This window comes from Ostrinia furnacalis, unplaced genomic scaffold (genome assembly GCF_004193835.3).
Source record: "Ostrinia furnacalis isolate ACB-3 unplaced genomic scaffold, ASM419383v2 OfSCF7532, whole genome shotgun sequence".
In the NCBI taxonomy this organism is placed as follows: Eukaryota; Metazoa; Arthropoda; class Insecta; order Lepidoptera; family Crambidae; genus Ostrinia; species Ostrinia furnacalis.
Window position 1 is genome coordinate 626,649 of NW_021137771.1, and position 22,574 is coordinate 649,222.

General features: G+C 36.5%; 2 protein-coding genes across 2 annotated transcripts; both read left to right on the forward strand.

Annotated features, from left to right (window-relative positions):
- The first annotated feature begins 13,966 nt into the window (after positions 1–13,966).
- LOC114365030 (uncharacterized) lies at positions 13,967–16,467 on the forward strand. Its single transcript, XM_028321452.1, has 2 exons — positions 13,967–14,033; positions 15,754–16,467. Exons 1-2 carry the CDS (start codon positions 14,025–14,027, stop codon positions 16,465–16,467), a joined length of 723 nt encoding a protein of 240 aa, XP_028177253.1. The 5' UTR covers positions 13,967–14,024.
- Positions 16,468–17,115: 648 nt separating this feature from the next.
- LOC114365031 (leucine-rich repeat extensin-like protein 3) lies at positions 17,116–18,323 on the forward strand. The gene has a single exon (XM_028321453.1). It carries the CDS (start codon positions 17,116–17,118, stop codon positions 17,686–17,688), a length of 573 nt encoding a protein of 190 aa, XP_028177254.1. The 3' UTR covers positions 17,689–18,323.
- The last annotated feature ends 4,251 nt before the right edge of the window (positions 18,324–22,574 follow it).

Here is a 22,574-nt window from a genome sequence, read left to right on the forward strand (position 1 = left end):
CCGGCAGTTAGAGGTAAGATAGCCAGTTCCTCCGTGGTTGAGGATTCCGGGTGAAGCTCGCTTCCACCTTCGGCCTGATCATCACTTACCATCAGGTGAGATACAGGCCAAGAGCTTCCTCGTTGTGGATAAAAAAAAAAAATCAAATCGCATCAGAACTTAGCCTTGCAACCAGACTCAATTAAAATGGATTAGAAATTTAGTTCAGTTTCAATAAGTGCCGGGGCCGACGTACAGGCGCTTTTTAGTAACTTTGTACCCGGGCGAGGACGCACGATCAAAGGGCGTATCATAATAGATTTTATAGTTATTGTAATTCACGAAGGCGAGTGAGCTTTAGACTAGGCGCATACAGCCAATTTTTAGTTGGCCGATAGTTGGGCCCGATTTTAATTTGTATGAAAAATCGACCAAATTGAATCGGCGTAATGTGCGCACTTCCATACATGCCCATACTTACTGATTAACTGTCCAACTAAAGGTTCGGACAAACCAACGCGTGCAGCGATGGCGATGGCGATGGCGACCACTGCGCGTGCAAAAGTTGTTTCACACTGCCGCGACCGCGATGGCGATCACTGCGCGTGCAGGTTGTCACTGTCACCACAACTGTCACGCATATTGTCACTTTCGCTTATTGTCAATCACGCCTATTCGGCAAAATGGAAACTGAATTAAATGNAAGCTCACTTGCCTTCGTGTGTTGCACCACCTCGGCTTATAAAAGCCTTTCTTAAAGGTAGCCTTTCATAACAGCATAAACGTAGAAGGAAGGCGCAGGCCGCTACCAACCGAGCAACATGGAAAGCATTGTGGGAGGCCTACCCATGTTCAGCAGTGGACGTCCTATGGCTGAGATGATGATGACGATGATGATGACGATGATGATGACTTTGACCTAGGGAAAAACTAGAATAGTTTTTATTCTGGTTTTAGTGTTCCCCACACTGTAAAGACATTCATTTCACTCATTTCACATTCATTCATTCATTAACTACTGTTACAGAATGTCTTTACAGTGTGTGACTTTAGTACTCTAAAGTCAGGCCGACAAAACCGCGGGTAAAAGCTAGTTTCTAACAGTCCATGATAAATCCGCTTGAGTCATGAATACCTACATGAGTCAAAGAGGAACACTATCGAACCATGATACCGTTTAGTTAAATGAAGTAATGAGCTTTTGAGAACTTAGTATTATTAACTAATGAACTAAGCAAATTAAGTCTGTATAAAGCTGTGCATGAGAAACTTAGGTAAAGTTAGGGCGCGTTCAATACTAACACTGTAAGGGGCTTACGGTTAAGTATTAGCCAACTATTGCTTCATATTTAGAGTAATAATATAAGTATACAGGGTGTTAGGTAAATGGGTATAATGAGCCGACACTAGCCCATTTAATGGTATGGTGAAGTCAGAAAATTCATTATCTTTATTTTAATTACATATTTAAATTTTCATACAAATTGGAATTTATAAAATTTATTTAATATGAAAATTAAAAAAGATATCACTGACTTCACCATGCCATTCATATGCCCATGTTAACATGGGCTAGTGTCGGCTCATAATATACCCATTTACCTAACACCCTGTATACATACATAATCGAACTCGTCATACCTATCTTTAAAATAAAGTACTTGAATGTTATTAAAAAGTTATTAAAAAGCTTATAGCGCTAATACATTTTTAATAACTTCAAAAAATAATATTCCATGGGGATTGCAGAATAATTAAAACGTTAAGTTTATTTCTTTTCAAGACAAACAATACGTACTCGTAGAGGCTGAAAAAAAGTACTGCAACAACTTACACCCGTATTAACAAACTATGTCATCTCGAACGCACAACGTTGAATAGAGCTCTGTGATTGATTCATGTATCACCCTGTGCGTCCACGCGCACTGTGAGACCTCATAGTAACGTTTGTGAATACGGGCATTAGTGACCTTCATATTAATACAACCTTCCTAATACAAAAACTGTAATTATTCTTCATAAATTGCATATAGAAAATCCATGGGCTATTCATTGGAATAGAAATACCCTCTATGTACAGTCACGGAATGAAAAGGTTCGTCAGTTTTCAAATTGATTCCTTCAACGAATCGCGAGCACATATTACCTTTTGAAACTATGTTACAGAATAATCTCGAGTTAGAGAAAATAATCTTTAACTGTTCGTCAGTAAAGTTCAAAATTATTCAGATCAAAGTTGTTTGACGATTTATCTTGTCAAGAAGATTATTATGATTGATAAACTAAAACCTTCTTGTTGGGTCAACCTGCCATTATTATTTCTTAGAAAATGAAAAAAACTATTGTCAATTGGTCAATGTCATCATTGCATTGCACTGATGGGATAGAAAAATAAACAAGCAAAACCTTATTCGTTAGCAAACGTCATATTTATTTAAATGTTAGCAGCACTGTTTCTTGCACTGTGCACTGTTATGTTGGCAGGTTTGACTCTTACAGTACCTAGTGCAAGCGAAAACCGACACTAAGGTGACGAACCTTTTCATTCTGCGACTGTACACAAGATTCAATCAATAACTGCATTTCACCAGAAGAACCTAAGTTACTTTTCCCTTATTTGCTTCCGGCGGAACCCCCCACGCCACTCGCGTTTTCCCCGATTTCCGGAAATGCTCAGAATAGGAAGTACCGTAGCAAGTTTTATAGATGTATGAAAGTCACAGCTTAAAATGAGCAGCTGTGACTTTCATGACTTGAAAAGCAAATAGTAACTCGATAAATCAGAAATCCAAACATGTAACTCAATAAAAATATATGTGATACCAGTTTTATCGATTGAGAAAATTTTGTGTTTTTTTAAATTATCTATACTTATAATAAATCTGTAGAGAGGACAATTCTGTACATGAAATATATTTTCAAAATAACTATCAGGGGGTGATTAGTGATCGATACTGATGCCAAAAATGCAATCAGTAAAATTTTTGTCTGTCTGTCTGTCTGTCTGTCTGTCTGTCTGTCTGTCTGTCTGTCTGTCTGTATGTTCCTTATAGAAACAAAAACTACTCGACGGATTTTAACGAAACTTGGTACAATTATTCTTCATACTCCTGGGCAGGTTATAGGATACTTAGGAATTCCCACGGGAACGGGAATTAGCGGGAAAATCCTTTTGTATGAAAAATCTAAACCGCTTAAGTTAGACGCTTGAAATTTGGCATGCAGGTACCTTAGTAAACTTAAAGCTTAGTTACAACAGGATATTGCAAAATTCTTACGGGAACGGGAGTTAGCGGGAAAAAACATTTGTATGAAAAAATCTAAACCGCGTAAGATAGATGAAAGGGGTAAAACGGGATCCACGCGTACGAAGTCGCGGGCGGCCGCTAGTTAATTAATATTTCTGTCTACAGATTTTTAGTCCGTACTCGTGTTCGTTTATAAAATTATCTTATTATGTATGTTGCGCTCCGCGTTGACCTATTTTTCAATCATATACATTTCACTGAGTCGTCACTTAAATCAACTTTTTTTATTATATATTTTTTTATTTTATGTATAATTTTGTGTGTTATAAACATTGACTTAAAATGTGTTAAACTGTCAACGCTATAATATTTTATACTTTTCCAATTTTTTTTATCCACATCGAGGAAGCTCTTGACCTGTATCGTATAAGTGATGATCTGGCGAGCTTCACCCGGAATCCTCAATCACGGAGGAACTGGCTATCTTGCCTCTTGCCGGAACACAACAATGATGTTAACATTATTATTATGGCGACAGACTTAGGTAAGACGGTGGTAGCTAGCCAGGCGGACTTATAACAAGCCCTACCACCAACAGTAAAATCTGCCCCCACTGGGAATCGAACCCGGGACCTCTGCGTCTGAAGCAGGTGGTCTTACCACTAGACCACAGAGGTGGTTAGAATATTGGTATACATTTTAAATGCGTAGGTATATAAAATCAAAGCACTCATTAAGACGCTGGGCTAGGTGTTCAGCCCATCACACTATTATTTGCATCGAAAATGTCTAGATATCTTTCAATGTATTTCCAATCATTTATGTAGTTTAGCATAATTTCAAATATCTTTAATTTATATGGATACGCTACGTGACGCTACACTACGGATACTACGTTATTTTGAAACCTACCCGTAATGATGACGTCTTTAAAAATGACAGTTTTTTGGCCAAACTTCAAAAACAACTCATGTCGTACTCGTAATCTCTCGTGTGATGTATCACTATGACGAAACAACTATAATTTGTGGATTAGATACGCATTATAGTTTTGAAAAATAAACGAATGTATCACGCTCTCATACGAAAGTTCGCAAAAACTTGAACGTAACGTACCGGGAGAGTTTTGCGCATAAACAAAAACTTTATCCATCTCTGCATTTAGGGAATATATCAAACGGGCATATTTTAAATAAAATTTTTGGGCGGGTTCTGTAAGTACAGTATTTTGGCTACGATCAGCTTAATTATGTCTCAGAATTAACCTCAATTAAAATTGTATAAGGCTGTTTTATTTAGAAATGTGTATCATAGATTTTTCACCTTAACTATCATAATCTATCATAAAATATGTTCATTAGTCACACGATAAAAAGAGTAATCCTTGTTTTGGAATAGTATCTACCTACCTGTTAACTAAAAAAGCGCTTTGTAATGATATATTTTAATAAAATCTTATACTTTTCATTATCCTTCAATTCATAAGAAGTATCTCCATTAAAGCAGCTTACAATTAATTAAAACTAGCTCTCCAGGGCAATCTAATGCCTCTGACGCAGAAATACTAGACTGGAACAGTCTTTCATCGATATTAAAAATACTTTATGCAAAAAATTACGAATATTTAAATTGAAAGTAAGTAATGTAATTTTAAATGGAAGCTAATTTAATTTGGTCATTTTTAGTGATGGATGGAGATATTGAATATTCACAACTGTACCTACTGGGAATTATTTTTTAATCACCTTAAATTACCGTTTCTGCCAAAAACAACCTAAGTAATAGACTATTCTGTAAAACTGATGTGTAATTATAGAAACAAACAAACAAGTTTGTGCTTAACACCTCAAAATATATCGTATGCTTTAATGGCAATAAAAAGATTTACAGAGTAGAGAACCTAACACAAAATCAATTATACCTAACATACGATTACTAACATGGGACTGCACAGCTCGTTGGCACGAAAACGGGACTAATCCCGCCTCTCTTTCCCACCACTGCAACTCCTGTATCCAGGATCTAGCCTCCAATAGAACCCAATGGAACCCAACCACTGAAAGTTGAGTTGTGTCGGGGATAGCTTGCTGTCTAGGAAGCTGCAACGAATACAGACGCAGAAAACTAAATCTAATTCAACAATAATTGCCCTTAAATCACATTACTCATTCTGCGAATAATCATAATGTTCTGAAGTCTGTACTATAGAACATAGAAAAGGGCAGCTCAGCGGGATTACTTCGAAAAACGTTATCCGAAGTTACGAGTGTTGCCATCCCTCACAGGCAAAGCGTGAGTGATGGTGATAGATAGACCCGAAACTACTTAAGTGCCCAGAGGCACGAAGCCTCGTCGGCACGCGCACCGACGATCGCCAAACGGCTAGAGTACCTTCTGTACTCGCCACTCTGCCCGGTGAAGCTGGAAAAGCTCCTCAAGCTACCAGCGCGCGTCACTTCAAAAAAAAAAAAAAAAACGACCAAATGGTAAAACTACACGTTATCTAACTTGCGATGCCTATAAAAGAAACTGTAAATATGCCAAATTACAAATCTGAGATTAAAATAGTTCTGGGCATAATATGGGCTAATCTTCAACTGGTCATTAAAGGCCTGATTCTGTCAAATGCAAACAAAGTGCTATTAAATTGGCGTTTTGAAAAAAGTGATGTACATGAGTAATTAATTAAGCTGTACGCTCGATTTGATGAGATTGATCGGCGTCTCCACCGCGCTGCACTAGCTTGTGCTTGCGGGTCCAGCTGCCAACTGTCGATGCCACAAACGATGACAGATATCGAGCGATTGACTCATCGACTATTGATGCATCGGGGCAATAAGTAAAGGATCGTTTGCTGCACTATTAATCACACGGCGTACTTGGCCGGACACTCATAAGTGCCACTTGTGGTCTAAACTGAATAAATATTTTTGATTTTGATTTTGATTTTGACTTGCAAAGAAAATTAACAATAATAAAACATGCCACAGCACACATAATTTTCATGTAACGTTTTCTTTGAAGTACGTAACGTGTGATTTAGTAATTATGACATACTTTTATGCTCCTTTCCTAACGTTAATATATGTAGATACCAAATAAAAAGCATTTCCGATAGCTCTTGTCAACAGATCGCTTACCTAATTAATTTAAATAAAAGATGTAATTTTTCGAAGCAAAACAAATTATTACAGAACTTTTTTAATTAGAACTAAAATCAGTATTTGAGATTAACAATAAATGACAGAAAATATGCTCTTAATTCACATATTTTTATTTCCTTTTCAGAATGTGAAGTTGAGTTCAAGATGAACGAAGATATGATCGAGTTTCTCAAACTCCGTGGTTTGCTCAAAAAAGAAGATATTGTATCTTATCAAAAAGATATAGAAGATTATCGGAAGAGCAACGGCTTGTCGCCCAAGGAGTACATTCGGGAGAACAGGTTCAGAAGGAGTAACATCGACGACGATGATGATGACTGTTGCTGTCCCCCTCGCTCTGTGATGATGCCTACTTTCATCACAGAGAAAAGGTTCGATGAAATGGTCGAGCAGTTTGACAAGAAGCAAGTGCCACCGTCTGTGATGATAAAATAGTTTTTTGGTCGGCGATTTTCATTGTTTAAATCCTTTATTGAATAATCCATGTTTCAAGTCAAATTCTACTCCAATAGGTGTATTTTCAGTAATCAATACTTTCAAATCATTAAATTATATGACCGGTGGACATGCGTCACTGGCGCGTATGAATTGGTCAGCAAAACGAAATCAATTATTGACAGGCAACTGGTTGAATGTACACAATGTCACATAGATCTAAAACATCGGGACTTGTACGAAACAAAAAAGTTTTGGACATAATTATTGTGAGAAAGTAGGACCTACATTCATTCGACACGCTACTCCATCAAATAATTAATTGATGCACAAAAACAAATAAAGTAGTAAATTAATTACAAAATTATAAGAAACAGTAACTATAATAACGCCTTATTATCTTGCTGAATATTTTTATCCAACACTGTAATTTTCCAACGCTGGCAGCGAAAACTGAAGTGACACTTTGAAAAGCAAGATCGAAAGAAAAATATCCAATAACCGAATCCTTTCCACTTATTTGACCATATCCGGCCGGGGGGGTTTGCTCAGGTTTCAATATTTTCGCAGCTAGGATGTAGATTAAAGGCCAACCCCTCCAAATGGTCAGATTTCTAAAAAGTACAGACAGGTTTTCCAGCGCCCTACGGCTTTTTAAAAATTGGATGTATGTACCTTAATGAAAGTACCTTAATGAAAAAGGGCTACTATAAAGTCGATGATTATTTAAAAGTTAAAAATGTTTGGGATGCGTAACTGCCTAGCTCGCATAAATATTTATAACTATGTATTATGAAAACCTGTAAACCTTTGAAAAAGAGGCTGACAATAGTGTCTGAGTTTCTTGCGCTGCTTCTTCTTAGCACTGGCCATTTATTGTCCTGAAGCAGTGGTAGGGTTAATACTGGGACGTGTAAAAGTGCTTTTTTAAAGCCTACTTACAGAAATAAATGAGTTTTACTGAGTTTTACTGAGTTTTTACGGATCTGCGAACACTGCCTAGGTGTTGATAACAGAGCGCGCTTTAATTATAGGTCGGTGTTGATTTGTTTGCCTACCTGCGTGTACGGTGCAAATACTTTCTATTTTATTGTGTTTGTATTCGATGGGAACGGGGTAAAAAGTTGTGTCGAAATAAAACTTTTTTACCAGTTTGACAGATGAGAATTTATATCCTTTCTTGTTTCCCGCGGCTTTGTCCGCTTTGTCAGTATGTTACATAAAGTAGGACTTAATTGACACATTGTAATTTGGTCAATTAACTCAATATCGTTGAACATTACCTTATCGCCTTACGTTATTCGTCTGTAACATAAACACTATATACAGTTTCTTGGCGTTCAATACATTTTTCCTAAATTTTGAATAATTTATTATCATCACAAACTTTCACATTTAAATCGGATTAGTAATTTTAATCTTAGCAGGCCTGTTCATCTCCGCGAGTTTACATCGAAAACAAAACACGCACGATGGCCCACCTACAGGATACTATTCGACAAGGCCTCACATACGAGCGAACATTGACTCACGCACGCGTATTCTTATGTATGATGGAAGAAAATAAAGAAAATGGTGTACTAAATACTGTGCAGTATTTAACTGCCTAAATAATAATAAAAACACAGAATGTACCTACTTTTTTAAGTTGCCGCAAGACACTGAGAGGTAAATAAGTAGTTATAATTATTCATGATAATTCATGCTAAATCATGTATTTCCTCCGCCATTTTCCGCAGTTTGGCACCTCACGTCACATCATTTTACCGAAGTCAGCCCTATAGCTTCGGCGCAGTGCCGATCACTGACGTTTGTCAACAAAATGGTGCTTGACTCTTGAGACAGGCTAAATTACACCATATGAGCATACATTTTTTTAAATACCTTCGCGAAATAAAACTTCTGTACGAAGTACTTATTATTATTCTGTGATCTTAGCAAGAAAAACCTACATGCTTTATGAGACAGATTAGCCGAATTTTAATAGAGAAAAATAACAGAATTTGTCCTTCATTTCGTTTGTCTGTTATTGTATTAATTAATCCAAGTCGTATTCGCAGAAGGAATGCATTAGATTGAGACCCAACAGCTGGCGTGGTGACGCCTCGGAATATCAAACAATCTTTTATTTATGAGTTCCTAAAAAAAAGAATGTATTTCAAGTTCAATTCTTTTTTTAAATTTATTCATTTACATAAATCCTTAAATCTGGCCTTCAATTGTTTTCATGGAATCGAGGTGCACTGTCATCATTTCGTAAATAATTTACTTGTTTTCTAATTTATATTTTGCATTGCTTAACACTGAACATACCCAGATAAGATTGTTTTTTTTTAGGTAATTGCAATTGTTGAAAACTCTAATACATATAGGTAAGCATTTTAAGGAAATAGGCAACTCTTGAGAACTGGTTTTCTTAAAATTCTTTACTATTTTACTTTAAAAAAGTATGCTCGAAAATACTGACTGATGTTCAAATGCCGATTGTCATGTGACGTAGGTACATACGAGAAGTAAAAGCACCTACTTTAAACTGATTACTAAATAAACTTTAAATAATTGTTTTGGTTATTATACAAATTAAGCACGAGTCGAAATCTATTTTGATACGTATTTCAGAGCATCCGCCTCTGCATGTGGACTTACGATGTCAAGCTAATGAAAATGAACTCATGAATGCAGTTTAACGTTTAAGCCAGACTTTTGACGCTTAAACCCAGTTCAGAGTGAACCAAAGGTCTAAGGCTTCGTCCACACTATTAGAATATTGGGCAGTTTCCTGTATGTCTGATAAAACTTGGCTCCCTTTACCCTCACGTGGTTGTATGCACTTAGCATGTTGAATTAAATTAAAACCAGAAACCTAAGTGTTTAACAGCTTCTATAAGCATACTTAAGTCATTAAGTCAAGAATTTCATAGTTATTCTCTTCACAATATTTTCATGTCTATGTACGAATGATAGCGCAATGAGCTAAGTACCTAAGAATCTTATGTTAGCTGTAATAAGCGCTGATTCGTAACAAAAATGTAGTTATGCGCTTGGACTGCACTAAATGTAAAACATATCCATTTTTGTTACCTATTAAAAGGACTGCATGATATCAGAAGCATAACAATACAAGACTGCCATATTTTTTATTAAATGCTCATCTGCACATACATCGAATCCATCAGACAAAATAAAAGAGATAATTAAAAGTATGCCAAAAAACACAAATGTAACATGTACGCCCACGCGTATTCGATTTCGCAGGGTAGTTTCGACATGGAAATGCATTAGGTAAGGGGGCGTCCATAAATTACGTGAGACAATTTTGGCTATTTTTCAACCCCCCCGCCCCCCTTGGTGAGATTTGGTGAGATTTTGCCTGACCCCCTCCCCCACCCCCTAATCTCACGTGATATTTAAAAAAATCCGAAATTTAATAGTTTTGGAATAATTTAACTGAGAAAGTTTTTTTTTGTGTGCTTAGTGCGAGTTTGCATTTACCGTTGTCGCTAACGAGTGCATCAAAAAGATCTATAAAGTTTAAGATTTTAGTTCTTGAAAGTATCTGCTAGGGACGCTGTACAATCATCATACATTTAATGCATATCATTGTCACGATCGATATAAAGTCGCACTAAGCCCACTGATTACGAATAGATCCAGAAAAACACGTGTAGTGACAGCGGTTAGTACTAGGGTCTCATTGTTTTTTTTACAGAAGTACCTAGTCTAATTATTGTTCCTTTCTACATAATCTAGCAAAATCGATTTTGATTAAAAAAAAACTTGTTTTATAATTTTCTTAATTTCGTCATTTATTCTGCATTTTAGTATTCACACATGCAGACGGAAGCATTGTTAGTTTTATTTGTTTAGACGGTATAGAATAAAATGTCATTATCATCATAGAAAATATAATTTTTGAGGGTCCTGTAGTCCTGACAAGGAACCCTTATAGTTTCGATATGTCTGTCTGTCCGAGGTTTTGCTTGGAAACTATTGGCACTAGACAAAACGGTAGAATAAAATTTTGAAAAAATATTTTTTTAGGGTAGCTCCCCTACATGTAAAGTAGGGATGATTTTTTTTTATCTTATACACCATCGTGTAGGATATCGTTGGATGACTTGGGGGCTTTTTTTCGATTTAGGGATCCGTTTGCAAACTATTAAAGTTTAAAGTGCCAATTTTTGTTCGAGCAGGGCGTCCCCCCCTCTAAAAACTAGACGGTTGGCTTGAAAAATCTGGAAACATTTATAATAATACTGCTTTTTATGAACTTTCAAGAAAACTATAACGGTTAGGGTAGGTCAGTTGGTTTAAGAGTAATAGTCATTTAACTCATGTATTCAATTTCATATCTAATAAAAATTCCTTAGAAGAAAATATTAAAAGCGAATTTAGATGAAGTAATTGCTTGCTTCTGAAATACATTTTGTTAACGACGGACAACTACGGAACCCTACACTGCGAGTGGCACGACACGCACTTGGCCAATTTTTTTACTTAAGATTTAAACCCAGTTTTCTGGCAAACTCTATTTCTCTATTTCTTGCGGAAAAAATTACGTGATATTTCCTGAGACCCCCCCTCTCCCCCACGTGAGATTTAGTGAGGTTTTTGTTGACCCCCTCCCCCCCCTAAAAGTCTCACGTAATTTATGGACGCCCCCTAACTACCGCCTACCGCCTTCGGCAGTGCGTTCTGGACATCAGCGCCAGATGTGGTTGGGGGTTTTAATCCCACCGAGAGCAACTGCTAGTGTGATGAGCGCGAGTATTTTGCCTCGGAATCCTTGACGTTGAATAAGCTCTGCCTAGTGGGAATTATGACTTGTGAGATTTTGTTTGTTTAATGCTGTCAGTAATTCTCTTATGCCTGATTTGGAACGTCGAATACTAGATTTTCTGCCTTCTATTGAATATAGAATTAAATTGAACCCCTGAAAAAGTCAGTTGAACTATTATTTTTACTATGTAGGTATATTAAAATAAATACTAAGCTTGGGAGGAAATTAATTTGACAAATAGATAACTGTTTAAAGTAGGTACCTACTTAAATTATTACCTATTGAAACCAGTATGTTATGTTATAGCCGCAGTATAAAGCCCAGTTCCCAAGTCCATAAAAAGTAGTAATCTATTTCATTTTTCAGTGTGTGCATTGTGGTATTGATTCAAAGAACTGTATAGTCGGCGTTGAAGCAGAATGTGAGTTCACTTTCAAAAGCAAATACAAAAACGAATGTTAGTTTTTCACAAAAACATGGCAATGCAATTACTACAGCTTCCTTCCCCGAGGCAGTGTGCATCTTTGTTTAGTTTTTACTGAAAAAATCTTTTCGCACACACAAACAGACGCGGTATGAAAACAAATACATATGACGTACGCTTGTAAACGCAAAAATTCACTTCGGTAGTAGTCACCACAGCCCAAACTGATGAGATTGTTTTATATTTTTATAGAGCACTTATTCTGAATATAATAATGTACTCTTGTAAAGCATAATATCAATTTAGGTTACATGCAATATTACCTACAATATTCATTCATCAACCTGTTAAAACATGTTGACTTGATTTTGAAACATTGCCTCAGATTTAAACAGCAAAGTTTCATAACATCAAATACTCGTAAAATAACAGTTAAGGGAGCTGTGCGGTTAATCTATAGTTTCCGACGAATCATCCAGTAGGAAATCGCAAGGATTTCCCGACGGAAAAAAACACCGTGATGAAAATAAGTACCTTCCATATATGCCCAGAGGCACGAAAACGACCAAATGATACAAGTTCTCTTGCGAAGCCGCGGCCAATAAAAGAAACAATAAATAATACAAGAAATGCCAAATTACATAAAAATGCACTGGCTGTTAAACATTTCCAGCGACAGGTCGGCAACCGATACGGGGCTTTATCCGCTGCAAATAAAACTGTATAGACTCCATCGGAACGCCATACAATTATTTCGGGAATTTTCAGGAACATGCAGCTCGCCCCTCTGTTATTAGTGATTTGTGCCGTGGGCTCTTTGTGCGAACTTATCGAACCAACTACGCGACACAACCATACAGGTACCTAAGTCTGAATACGTCGCGTCAGTTTCAATAGGGTGTATTGAAACTCATATTTTATATATCAAGCACTCTTTGGTCTTAAACTGTTGTAATGAGGGTGAAATTACTTACTTTTTTGAGATAACTACCTACTGTTATTGTAATTTGTCGTTCGTTTTACATTCGTCCACTACGAGGAATCACTTGGCCTGCATTTCACCTGATGGAAAGTGATGATCAGGCCAAATACGGAAGCGAGCTTTACCCGGATTCTAATTAAAATTTACAGTATTCCTTGATTTTTCTAACGTTTTGAATAAAAACATAAAGAATATGCCACCGCAATAATGAATTTTTTGACTTACTTACTCTACCTACATTACAAAATAAAATTGGTTTAGAGATATTTTCAGGGGTATTGTGTTTGTTTACCGTTGTTTTCATGATTCGTTCACGAGGACCTATAATAAAAACCAAACGCAGAAAACCATTTTTATAAAACTTAATTAAAATGTTTTGTTTCAGATGACTGCGCAGACAAAGCTCCAATTATTGTGTTGCCAGTGATTATAAAACTGTTCAGATATCCTAAAATAGAGACTAACAATACACATATGACTGATCTTACATAATATAAATAAATTAAACCAATTGTTTGTAAGATTAACAAAAATACAGTCTTCTTTTTTTTCAAACGCCTGTAGTTTTAAACCACCCAATGAAAATGTTTCTACGTCACTGTATGAGACAGAAGAAAAAGTCTATGGTTAATTTTAAATATGTTTTAAGCATTTTAAGGCTACATAAAATATTAGATGTCTATATTATTGGTATGTAAAGATGACAGACGCCACACCAAACTTTAGTTCATGGGTAGAGAGAGATCATATTAGGTCTAAATCTACCTCATTTCATTTGTAGCAAACATATTGAGTGAAACGGATTAAACAATAGTCAAAAATAAACAATTCTTACACGTAACGTAGTAAGTAACTCCATTCAAAATGCATACCGATAAAACTGTACCTATTACACAACCGCCCAGGTGGTGCGCGTGGAGTACTTGGCACATACAAAGAAACATGAAAACGGCGCGAAGACCGAGTGCTAAGAAAGTGCGAAACGAGTTGACATTTTGCAAAATTCAAGAACATGACGCTGGTATGTCTTTGTTCTATCATTTTTTGTTCAGACCTATTTATAATTTGAAAATTAAATACTCGCTCGTTGCGGCTTCTACAAAGTTTTAACCGATTGCTATGATGTAACAAGTTGTCCAGTGAGATTAATATGCAACATTTTCTTTGGTAATCTGAAATCTATTTGAAGTGGAAATACAATCGTTTCATGAATAAAAAATATTCCAACCCGAAAACTTCGTACCAAGAGTAGCTTCGCACTATCGCACTACGTATCCGACCCGAATCTGCGAAATTTCAGAGTATCCGTAGAACTATTTGCATGGTAGTTTACCACCCAGTCAGAATATCATGTGTGTAGTAGAAGTGTGAGGTAGAAAATGTATTGAGCATACGAACTACAGGATGTAACCAAAAGTGCACCTAAGGGATAATAAACATCGGTAGTTAGGGTTAAATCTTTAACAAACTAACATACCTACAAGAGATTTTAATTTTTCGTATACACGAATCCTACTTTTGCCTATGAATTACGACTACTTATCATGATACCAAATTATCCAGCCGTAAAGGTACCAGACAATCCTAACTAACTAGCCACCCTTTGCCGGCAATGCAACGTTCATATCCTACTTCCTTAGTTACTCTTTCACACAAAAACTACTGAACGGATTTTGATAAAACCTTACAGAATTATTGTTTATAAATAATCTAGAATAACATAGGCTATAATTTATGACGATCTGTGACAAATTAAATTTCACGCGGGTGAAGCCGCTGCGCTGGCAAAAGGTAGGTAGTTTTAACATACAAAAATAATATCGAATGCAAACAAACACACGCTAATGAGGTAAAACCACAAACTGTCACCAACTGAAACAATTAGCGGTTACAAAACTGAAGTAAATGATAAATAATATTTACCGTTAAAATAGATATTGTTGCAATAAATCCCGTGAAGTGATAATTTTATAGTAAAAAAAAAATGCAACATAATAGTTTAAAATATTATGAAGTAAATGATATGGAAAAATATAATTAATTGTGGATGATCTACGAGTTCGCATTGTTATTGAAAGCGAGAATTATTCCATTTTGTCGTGTGACGACCATTTGAGCGGCAACAGAATATTAATGTTTATTTACATTTTAATTAATTAATGATTTCGTCGAGTATAAATTCCGCCGCCCACATATTGGCATGAAATTGCCGTCTGCATTAATTTGGGTGGCGTGCTGTTGACGCCAGGGAAATTATCCGGCTCCAGAATACACAGATCTTTAGGTTCCTAACGAGAGATCCTATCTATAACCACTAGACTACTTATGCAATACTTATTATTATACTATGGGTTAGACTAAAGTTGTAATAACATCTGGAACTAACTTTAATAATAACTTAAGAACAGACTACAATCGTGCCCCTTGACAACCCTTGATCATATCAATAGTATTGAGAATATCATTAATCTTCCGTCAATGACTTACTTATTTTTAATTTAATATCACTGGCTAATCCTGCAACTAAAGAAATACAGTGAAAAAATTTCTCAAGCTGAAGTCTATTTTTATTACAACCGAAATTGCATTAATTACCGCAATTTATTGAAACTTCCAACAAAATCTTCCCCATCTCTTCTTTGAGTATTTTCTTCTACTCATAGTATCTTATCGGCCAACCACGTGCAATAGAAAAATGAACCCTTTGTAGTACTATTTTTTTTAATTAATATCTTTTTCAGCTGAAAATTATGCTGCTGCAGGTGATTCTAGTTGGGCTCTTTATACGGACTAAGCAATCAATCACAGGAGTCACGTACATGGACCACTTCGACTTCGAGGAAAGATACAGGAACGTGTATGAATGCGACCCTCTCCATTGGTACCCACTACATCTGCCTCCCGAGTGCACCAAAATGTATGAGGAACTAATTCGAAAGGGAGTAGCTTCTATGACAAATACACCAGTTAAAATATTGAAAGAGAGAGAAAGTGCTTTCTACAATCTGAATCCCTATGCTCTCTCTTCATCCGTCCCTTTGTATGAACCTCCAGATTCCCAAGAATCCGAAGAAGTGTACAAGTATGACATTCCACGATTGCCACCGTACGTGAAAATGTTTGACATGCTCAGGAAAGATGTCAGAAGAGAGCCGAAAGCACCTGTAGTAACTAATTTACCTGGATTGGGTGCAGTGGCTTTGTATCGTCAACCAATATCAAGAAAGAGTGGTCAATATATTAAAAAAATTGCTGGAGTTTATAGAGATGCATATATGAAACATTATCCATATTATAATAACACAACGAACAACGATACAGAAACTACAACTGAACAACATGAAACATCGGAAGTTGATGAAAATGAACCTCCCGTTCACAAACATAAGCTTAATATAAAAAAGAAAATAAAAAATGGGAATTCATTCGCCATTCTTAGAACATACCAAAATTAATTTATACAAACAATTATATCGAAGTTATGACTTCAATACGAGTAATAAATAATCTCAATTTTTTATTGTGTGATACTAGTGATGTGTAATAGCATAGGATAATAAAATAGGTATTTAAACTACGCTTTTTTGTTTTGATCATGTTTTCCATGGTAAAAAACATGGAACTCTGTGTCCTTTTTCCATCTTTTCAGCTTTGTTTCAGTCAATAAAAATCAGCCTATTGTTGTAAACACAATAGGAAATGCTTTCATTGTTTCACCAAGCGAGCCCCCATCATATTGTTTCAAAATCATCGAATGAAATGACACTAGTGAGTTCACTATCAAGACTGTGAAAATATGTGAATTTCATAAAATGACGGCTGCTACTCTTTTAAAGGTTGGTATAAAAACCGTACGATTTTTAAATGCCCTTTGGCACTTTTTAAATACGTGTAAGATACAAATACCTACTCGTTAAAGATGCCTTTTTATTTTGCAGGTAATATTTATAGTAGCTTTAGCTACAAATTCGTTATGTAACATTGGTGGACTCACTTACATGGACCCAATGAACTACGAGCCGCTTCCAACGCCCCGTGGGGAAGACCCTTGTAACCCACTTTACTGGTATCCAAAGGAAATTCCGGAATATTGTTACATTAAAATGGAAACACCTCAACCTCCAGTCGCTATACCACAACCCGTACCAGTACCAATACCAGTACCAGCGCCGGCTGTTGTTGTACCAGCACCTCTTCCTCTGATGCCTCCGTCAAGGAGGATGGAACCAGCAGAGCTTCCAGCGCCGGTACCTCTAGGGTCACCACCTCCAGGGCCACCACCTAAAGGGAAACCACCGATATCTGTACTACCTCCACCGCCATTACCCTATGGAGTGCCGATCGCTCCAACCAATCCCATGTTGCCTGTAGCTGGCATACCTTATTCTCAAGTGCCACCACCATATCCTTACCCACAATTCCCACCAGGTCCTTATCCGGATCCTTACGCATTGCAGCGCCCCGGATTGGGAATGGTCCCGGGTATACCCGGAATTGTCTCCCGCGATGGAGGTATCAACGTTCTACCCTTTTCTGATGCTTACTCGGATATTCTTGAAAAGCGAAAGAACAAATTGCTAAGAAGACGGCTAAAGAAGGTCTTAGAAGACTACGAAGACTACCCGAGGTGGAGACGCAGAAGGCGTAGGAGGCATAGAAGTAGGATGTTTGAATAGCTAACTGGTTAAGTATTAAAAACCTTGGTTATTCAATGCCAAAATTTATTTAAATATATTTTACAGTAATAATAACAGTTAGGTACGTACTCTAGTTTAATAATACGAAAATGTTATTATATATTTGTCTACTCGAAGACATTACTAAAATCTAATTCTTACATTAATGGACGGACTTTCTGAGGGTCTCATTTATATACATATAATTCTTAGACTAAAAGTAATCTAGGTGTATAAATTGTAAAACTGTGCCTATCTCGTAATACACTTAACTATATTAATATCTAGTTCATTAAGATTTTATTAAAACCATACAATTGATTGCAAAGTGTACACTAAATTTTAATTTACTAGCTACAATTTGTTAAGTACATGTTTGCCACTAGAGAGTGTTATTTATAAATCCCAACTCTATTTTATAATAATATTATAAAAGTTATAATATCATAATAAACTCATTCTTAATTATCCCTATTAGATCGCATTAGATGATTTAAAACACCGGATTCAGTCTCAATTGCGCGTATCAATGATATCATATCGGTCGTTCAATGCCCGAGAAATAAAATCACAAATAAATATTACCTAATACCTGAACAATTATTATGAACCAAATTAATTTCATATTGGATTTCTGGGAATCAAATTAATAATCAGGGCCAACCTTTGAGTTGGGAGAGCCAAAAGGACATTAGGTACAGTTTTTCATTTGGTTATTACTCTGGTTTGATTGAAATTGCCATTGTACTGATGACTAGTTGACCAGGATATTGCAATGTATAGTCGCGGAATGAAAAGGTTCGTCACCTTAGTGTCGGTTTTCGCTTGCACTAGGTACTGTAAGAGTCAAACCTGCCAACATAACCGTGCAAGAAACAGTGTGCCTACCATGAGTTTACGTTAGGTGTGCTCGCTAGCGACTGCGTAAAAAAATGACATTTAAATGTATGACATATTGTGCAGCGCCCCTAGCGGCTACTTTCAAGAAATAAAATCTTCATAGAATTGTTTGACGTATTCGCTAGCGAGCTCACCTAACGTAAACTCATGGTAGGCACACAGTGCTGCTAATATTTAAATAAATATGACGTTTGCTAACGAATAAGGTTTTGCTTGTTTATTTTTCTATCCCATCAGTGCAATGTTACAAAATGTAGTTTTTTTTATTTAATAGATAATGGCAGGTTGAACCAACAAGAAGGTTTTAGTTTATCAATCATAACAATCTTCTTGACAAGTTAAATCGTCAAACAACTTTGATCTGAATAATTTTGAACTTTACTGGCGAACAGTTAAAGATTATTTTCTCTAACTCGAGATTATTCTGTAACATAGTTTCAAAAGGTAATATGTGCTCGCGATTCGTTGAAGGAATCAATTTGAAAACTGACGAACCTTTTCATTCCGCGACTGTACCTACAATTTAATGTTTGACACTTATTGGTGACTAGTCCCTTATAGGCCTAGCGCTTATCTCAGTGCCTGAGGTATGGGAGCGGCACGGGAGGTTTATCTGACAGATAATATGACTTTGTCAGCAAAGTCACAGAATAAGTAATAGTACAGGTACAGAAGGATTACTCCGCAAGACGATTTAAATAAATGCGAGTCTTGCTACGACGCGATACAGTGGAATTCAGCTCGCACAGCACTACGTACCTACAATTTTATTCACCTACAAGTTTTGTCTCTTTCTATCGCGTGCCTCTGAACTCTTCTTACGCTGTTAGGGTTGCTGTCTAGTGAAAAAATAATTAATCTAGGTAATTATTTGTAATGAGGTACGTATGTAGGTAAGTATGCATTCATTATGGAAAACCTTGGGAAAACCTTGGGAAAACCTTGGCCTTTGTCCAGCAGTGGACGTCATTTGGCTGAAACGAACGAACGAATTCTGAGCAGTAGTCATGGTAGGTTAGGTTCCTATACTATCCTAAGAATTATTGATTACCTACATGGCGAACATACCTTTCAGCATCTTTGGGAAGCGAAAAAAAAAGATAAATCCGGTAGATTTCTTTTCGAATTTTAACACCCGAACGCCGCACAATATTTATTTCTTTTTATGTCCATTTTTAAATAATACTTCGATCATAGAATTATAATCATACTACAACGCACGCCAGCGTCCTGAGGGGCGCGCGCGTGACACTCGACTGATATAATACCCGCCGGCGGGGCGCTTCGCTGTAGGTAAATATCGGATGTAAGTACCGCGCGGAGTGAGACAGGCCTGGCAAAGTGAAACTTTTGTGACTGCTAATTTAGTTTTTAACCTATGTCTTCAGTTTTATGGCTCCAAAACTTAAATGTTATAAATACAGACAATAAAAGAATCCAGTTGTAAATCCTCAAAAAGCTGGATCTTTAGCAACAGTATTTTTCAGAGCACTGTTTAACGAAACAGTTGCCAGAACATCGGCTAGTCGCAAGCACAACAATATTTGCTGAGCAAGCGTAGTTCGAGCACCAGACGTTTAGTACACATTTGAGCCGAATCCTAAACCGAATCTGAAGTATTATTCTGCTATACGTGTTCTGTGTTTTCCGCTCTATACGCCTCTCGTTTTCTCCCTTGCAAAATAAGCGAGACAAATAGAAGAGGATGTGGATTCAGCTTTTCAGAGTGGACCCCTTGTGGTCAACACAGCTCATGCGGCTGGACACGTAGGTACTCTCGCACATTGTGACTCCGATATCGCATCATGCTTGACAGTGTACACTACACGTAGCGTCGATTTACTTTAAATTTCTGGTGGATTTTCGCTGCTTTTTAGCCGACTTCAAAAAGAAGGTGGTTATCAATTCGATTGTATGTTTTTTTATTTATTCATGTTTGAAACCATCCATTCTCGCGATCAATTAAACAGATTGCAAATACGAGTATATTATAATAACAAAATTAAATACTATAATAATAAAAACTAAAACAGCTGGTATGTGCGTGGCGTGGCGTTTGCATACAAAGTCAAGTCGCTATAAATTTTGTAAGCAGGCAGGCTTTTTTGATTTCTCACATTTCAGTAGCCTTGGCATTATCAAATCAATCAGTGCTTTTCTTTAACAAAAATTTCAAAAGATACCTAAGATATAGACGTTAGATATCTCATGACGTCTTTGGCCATGTTAGAACGACACGCAGAGTCCCATACAAGTAACTATAGGCGGATGACATTTGACGTCACGCTCAGCTTTTTGTTTCCAGTCCTATTTAAATGCTAGCTTTTCATAAGTTTATTTAGGTAACGTAGAATTTTGTCCAATGACCCCAAGCTACCCATCCTTATCGCTCGCGCGCGTAATTATATTGCTGTCGCGACTGTGCGACGGGCGCCCGCAGTGAGTGTGCGAGCGCGACAGCAACATAATTACGCGCGAGCGATAAGGATGGGTAGCTTGGGGTCATTGGACAAAATTCTACGTGCTCACAGACCAGACTATATACCTACATAATTAACTTTTAAAATCGATGCATATTTCCCTATTGCGTCATTATCGTGCCCAGAAAGTAAAGTACACCTTTTCCCATAGCTACGATGTTGCATGAAGCATGTAAGTACAAGGCTTGGTTTTCCGACAATAGCTGGCAATTTTACAAACAAAGCCGTATGAAAACAAGGTCTATAGATTATCTAGTAATCTAGTCAACCTATCTTTTAATGGTAGGTGAAACAATGTTGATTATTTCTGTTTGAGTTGATATTATCAAACTATATTTAAAAAACTGCCAGACACCGTGGACTATTACGTGTATGCATCGTCGTATATAAACTAATTATGAATCGATCACGCCTCCTGCACGTTGTAGCAATGTGAATGTATTTGCTATGTTGTTACACTTCGAGTGACGTCATGCCACGCCACGCTCAATCCCCCTGTCTGTCAGAGGCTTAACGTTACCTCGAATTACCTTACCTAATGGAATGTTTCGTATGGACGTATGAAGTTACACTAATAATACTCAAAAATACGACGTAACACATAAGCCCGTATTCACAAACATTACTATGCTCTATTCAACGCTGTGCGTTCGATTTGCTGCTTCACTTAGGCAAGCATCGTTTGTGAATACGGACGTTATAATATCTTTCCTTTTAGATATTAAAGTTACCTAATATGTCTATTACAATCGAGTAATCTCTAATTTATTAGTTAATGTGATGTGTTTTATAATGAAGTTTTTAAGATCTCCTGATTAAAGAATTTAAGATAAAATTATCTAATTTATAAATCCGCACTCAATCTTTACTTCCTCTGCGATCGCAATGTAGTATCCATTAGCCTAAATAGTTATCAATATCATAGCAACACAACATCAGTAAAAGAAAAAAAAATAATAGAAAATGTTTAGGCATACCTACCTACTGATCTATCCCACTTTGATCACCTGGATTTGATTACCTAGGTAATCTTAGTGTGTCACCTGGAGTCCACTTTGATCACCTGGGTGATCAAATCCAGGTGATCAAAGCGGATACCTACCTACTACATAATGAAAGCAACACAGCATACTAATCCCTTCAAATTGCAATATTAAATTATAGCAATAATACAGCAACACTAAGTAATTTGTAAGTTTGGTACAATTTTATTTTAATTTTAAGTTTCATTTGTATTGTGTTGTGCCAAATAAACGTTTTTTTTTTTTTTTTTTAATTACAGGGAAAACATTTGTATTTCGGTTTATTATTGTGAGTTGCGATGTTTGTAAGCCGATTTGAGAGATTAATTAGAGCGATTCCATCAAAATCCGGCACATTGCAATTGAAAATTATTACATCATTTACGATTTGATCCACTTCAAAAGGATATATTTGAAGATTCCTGGTATTGGGAAAGGTAAAATCGAACGTTGCTAAGGGCCGATTTTTCAAAATAAGTTTGGC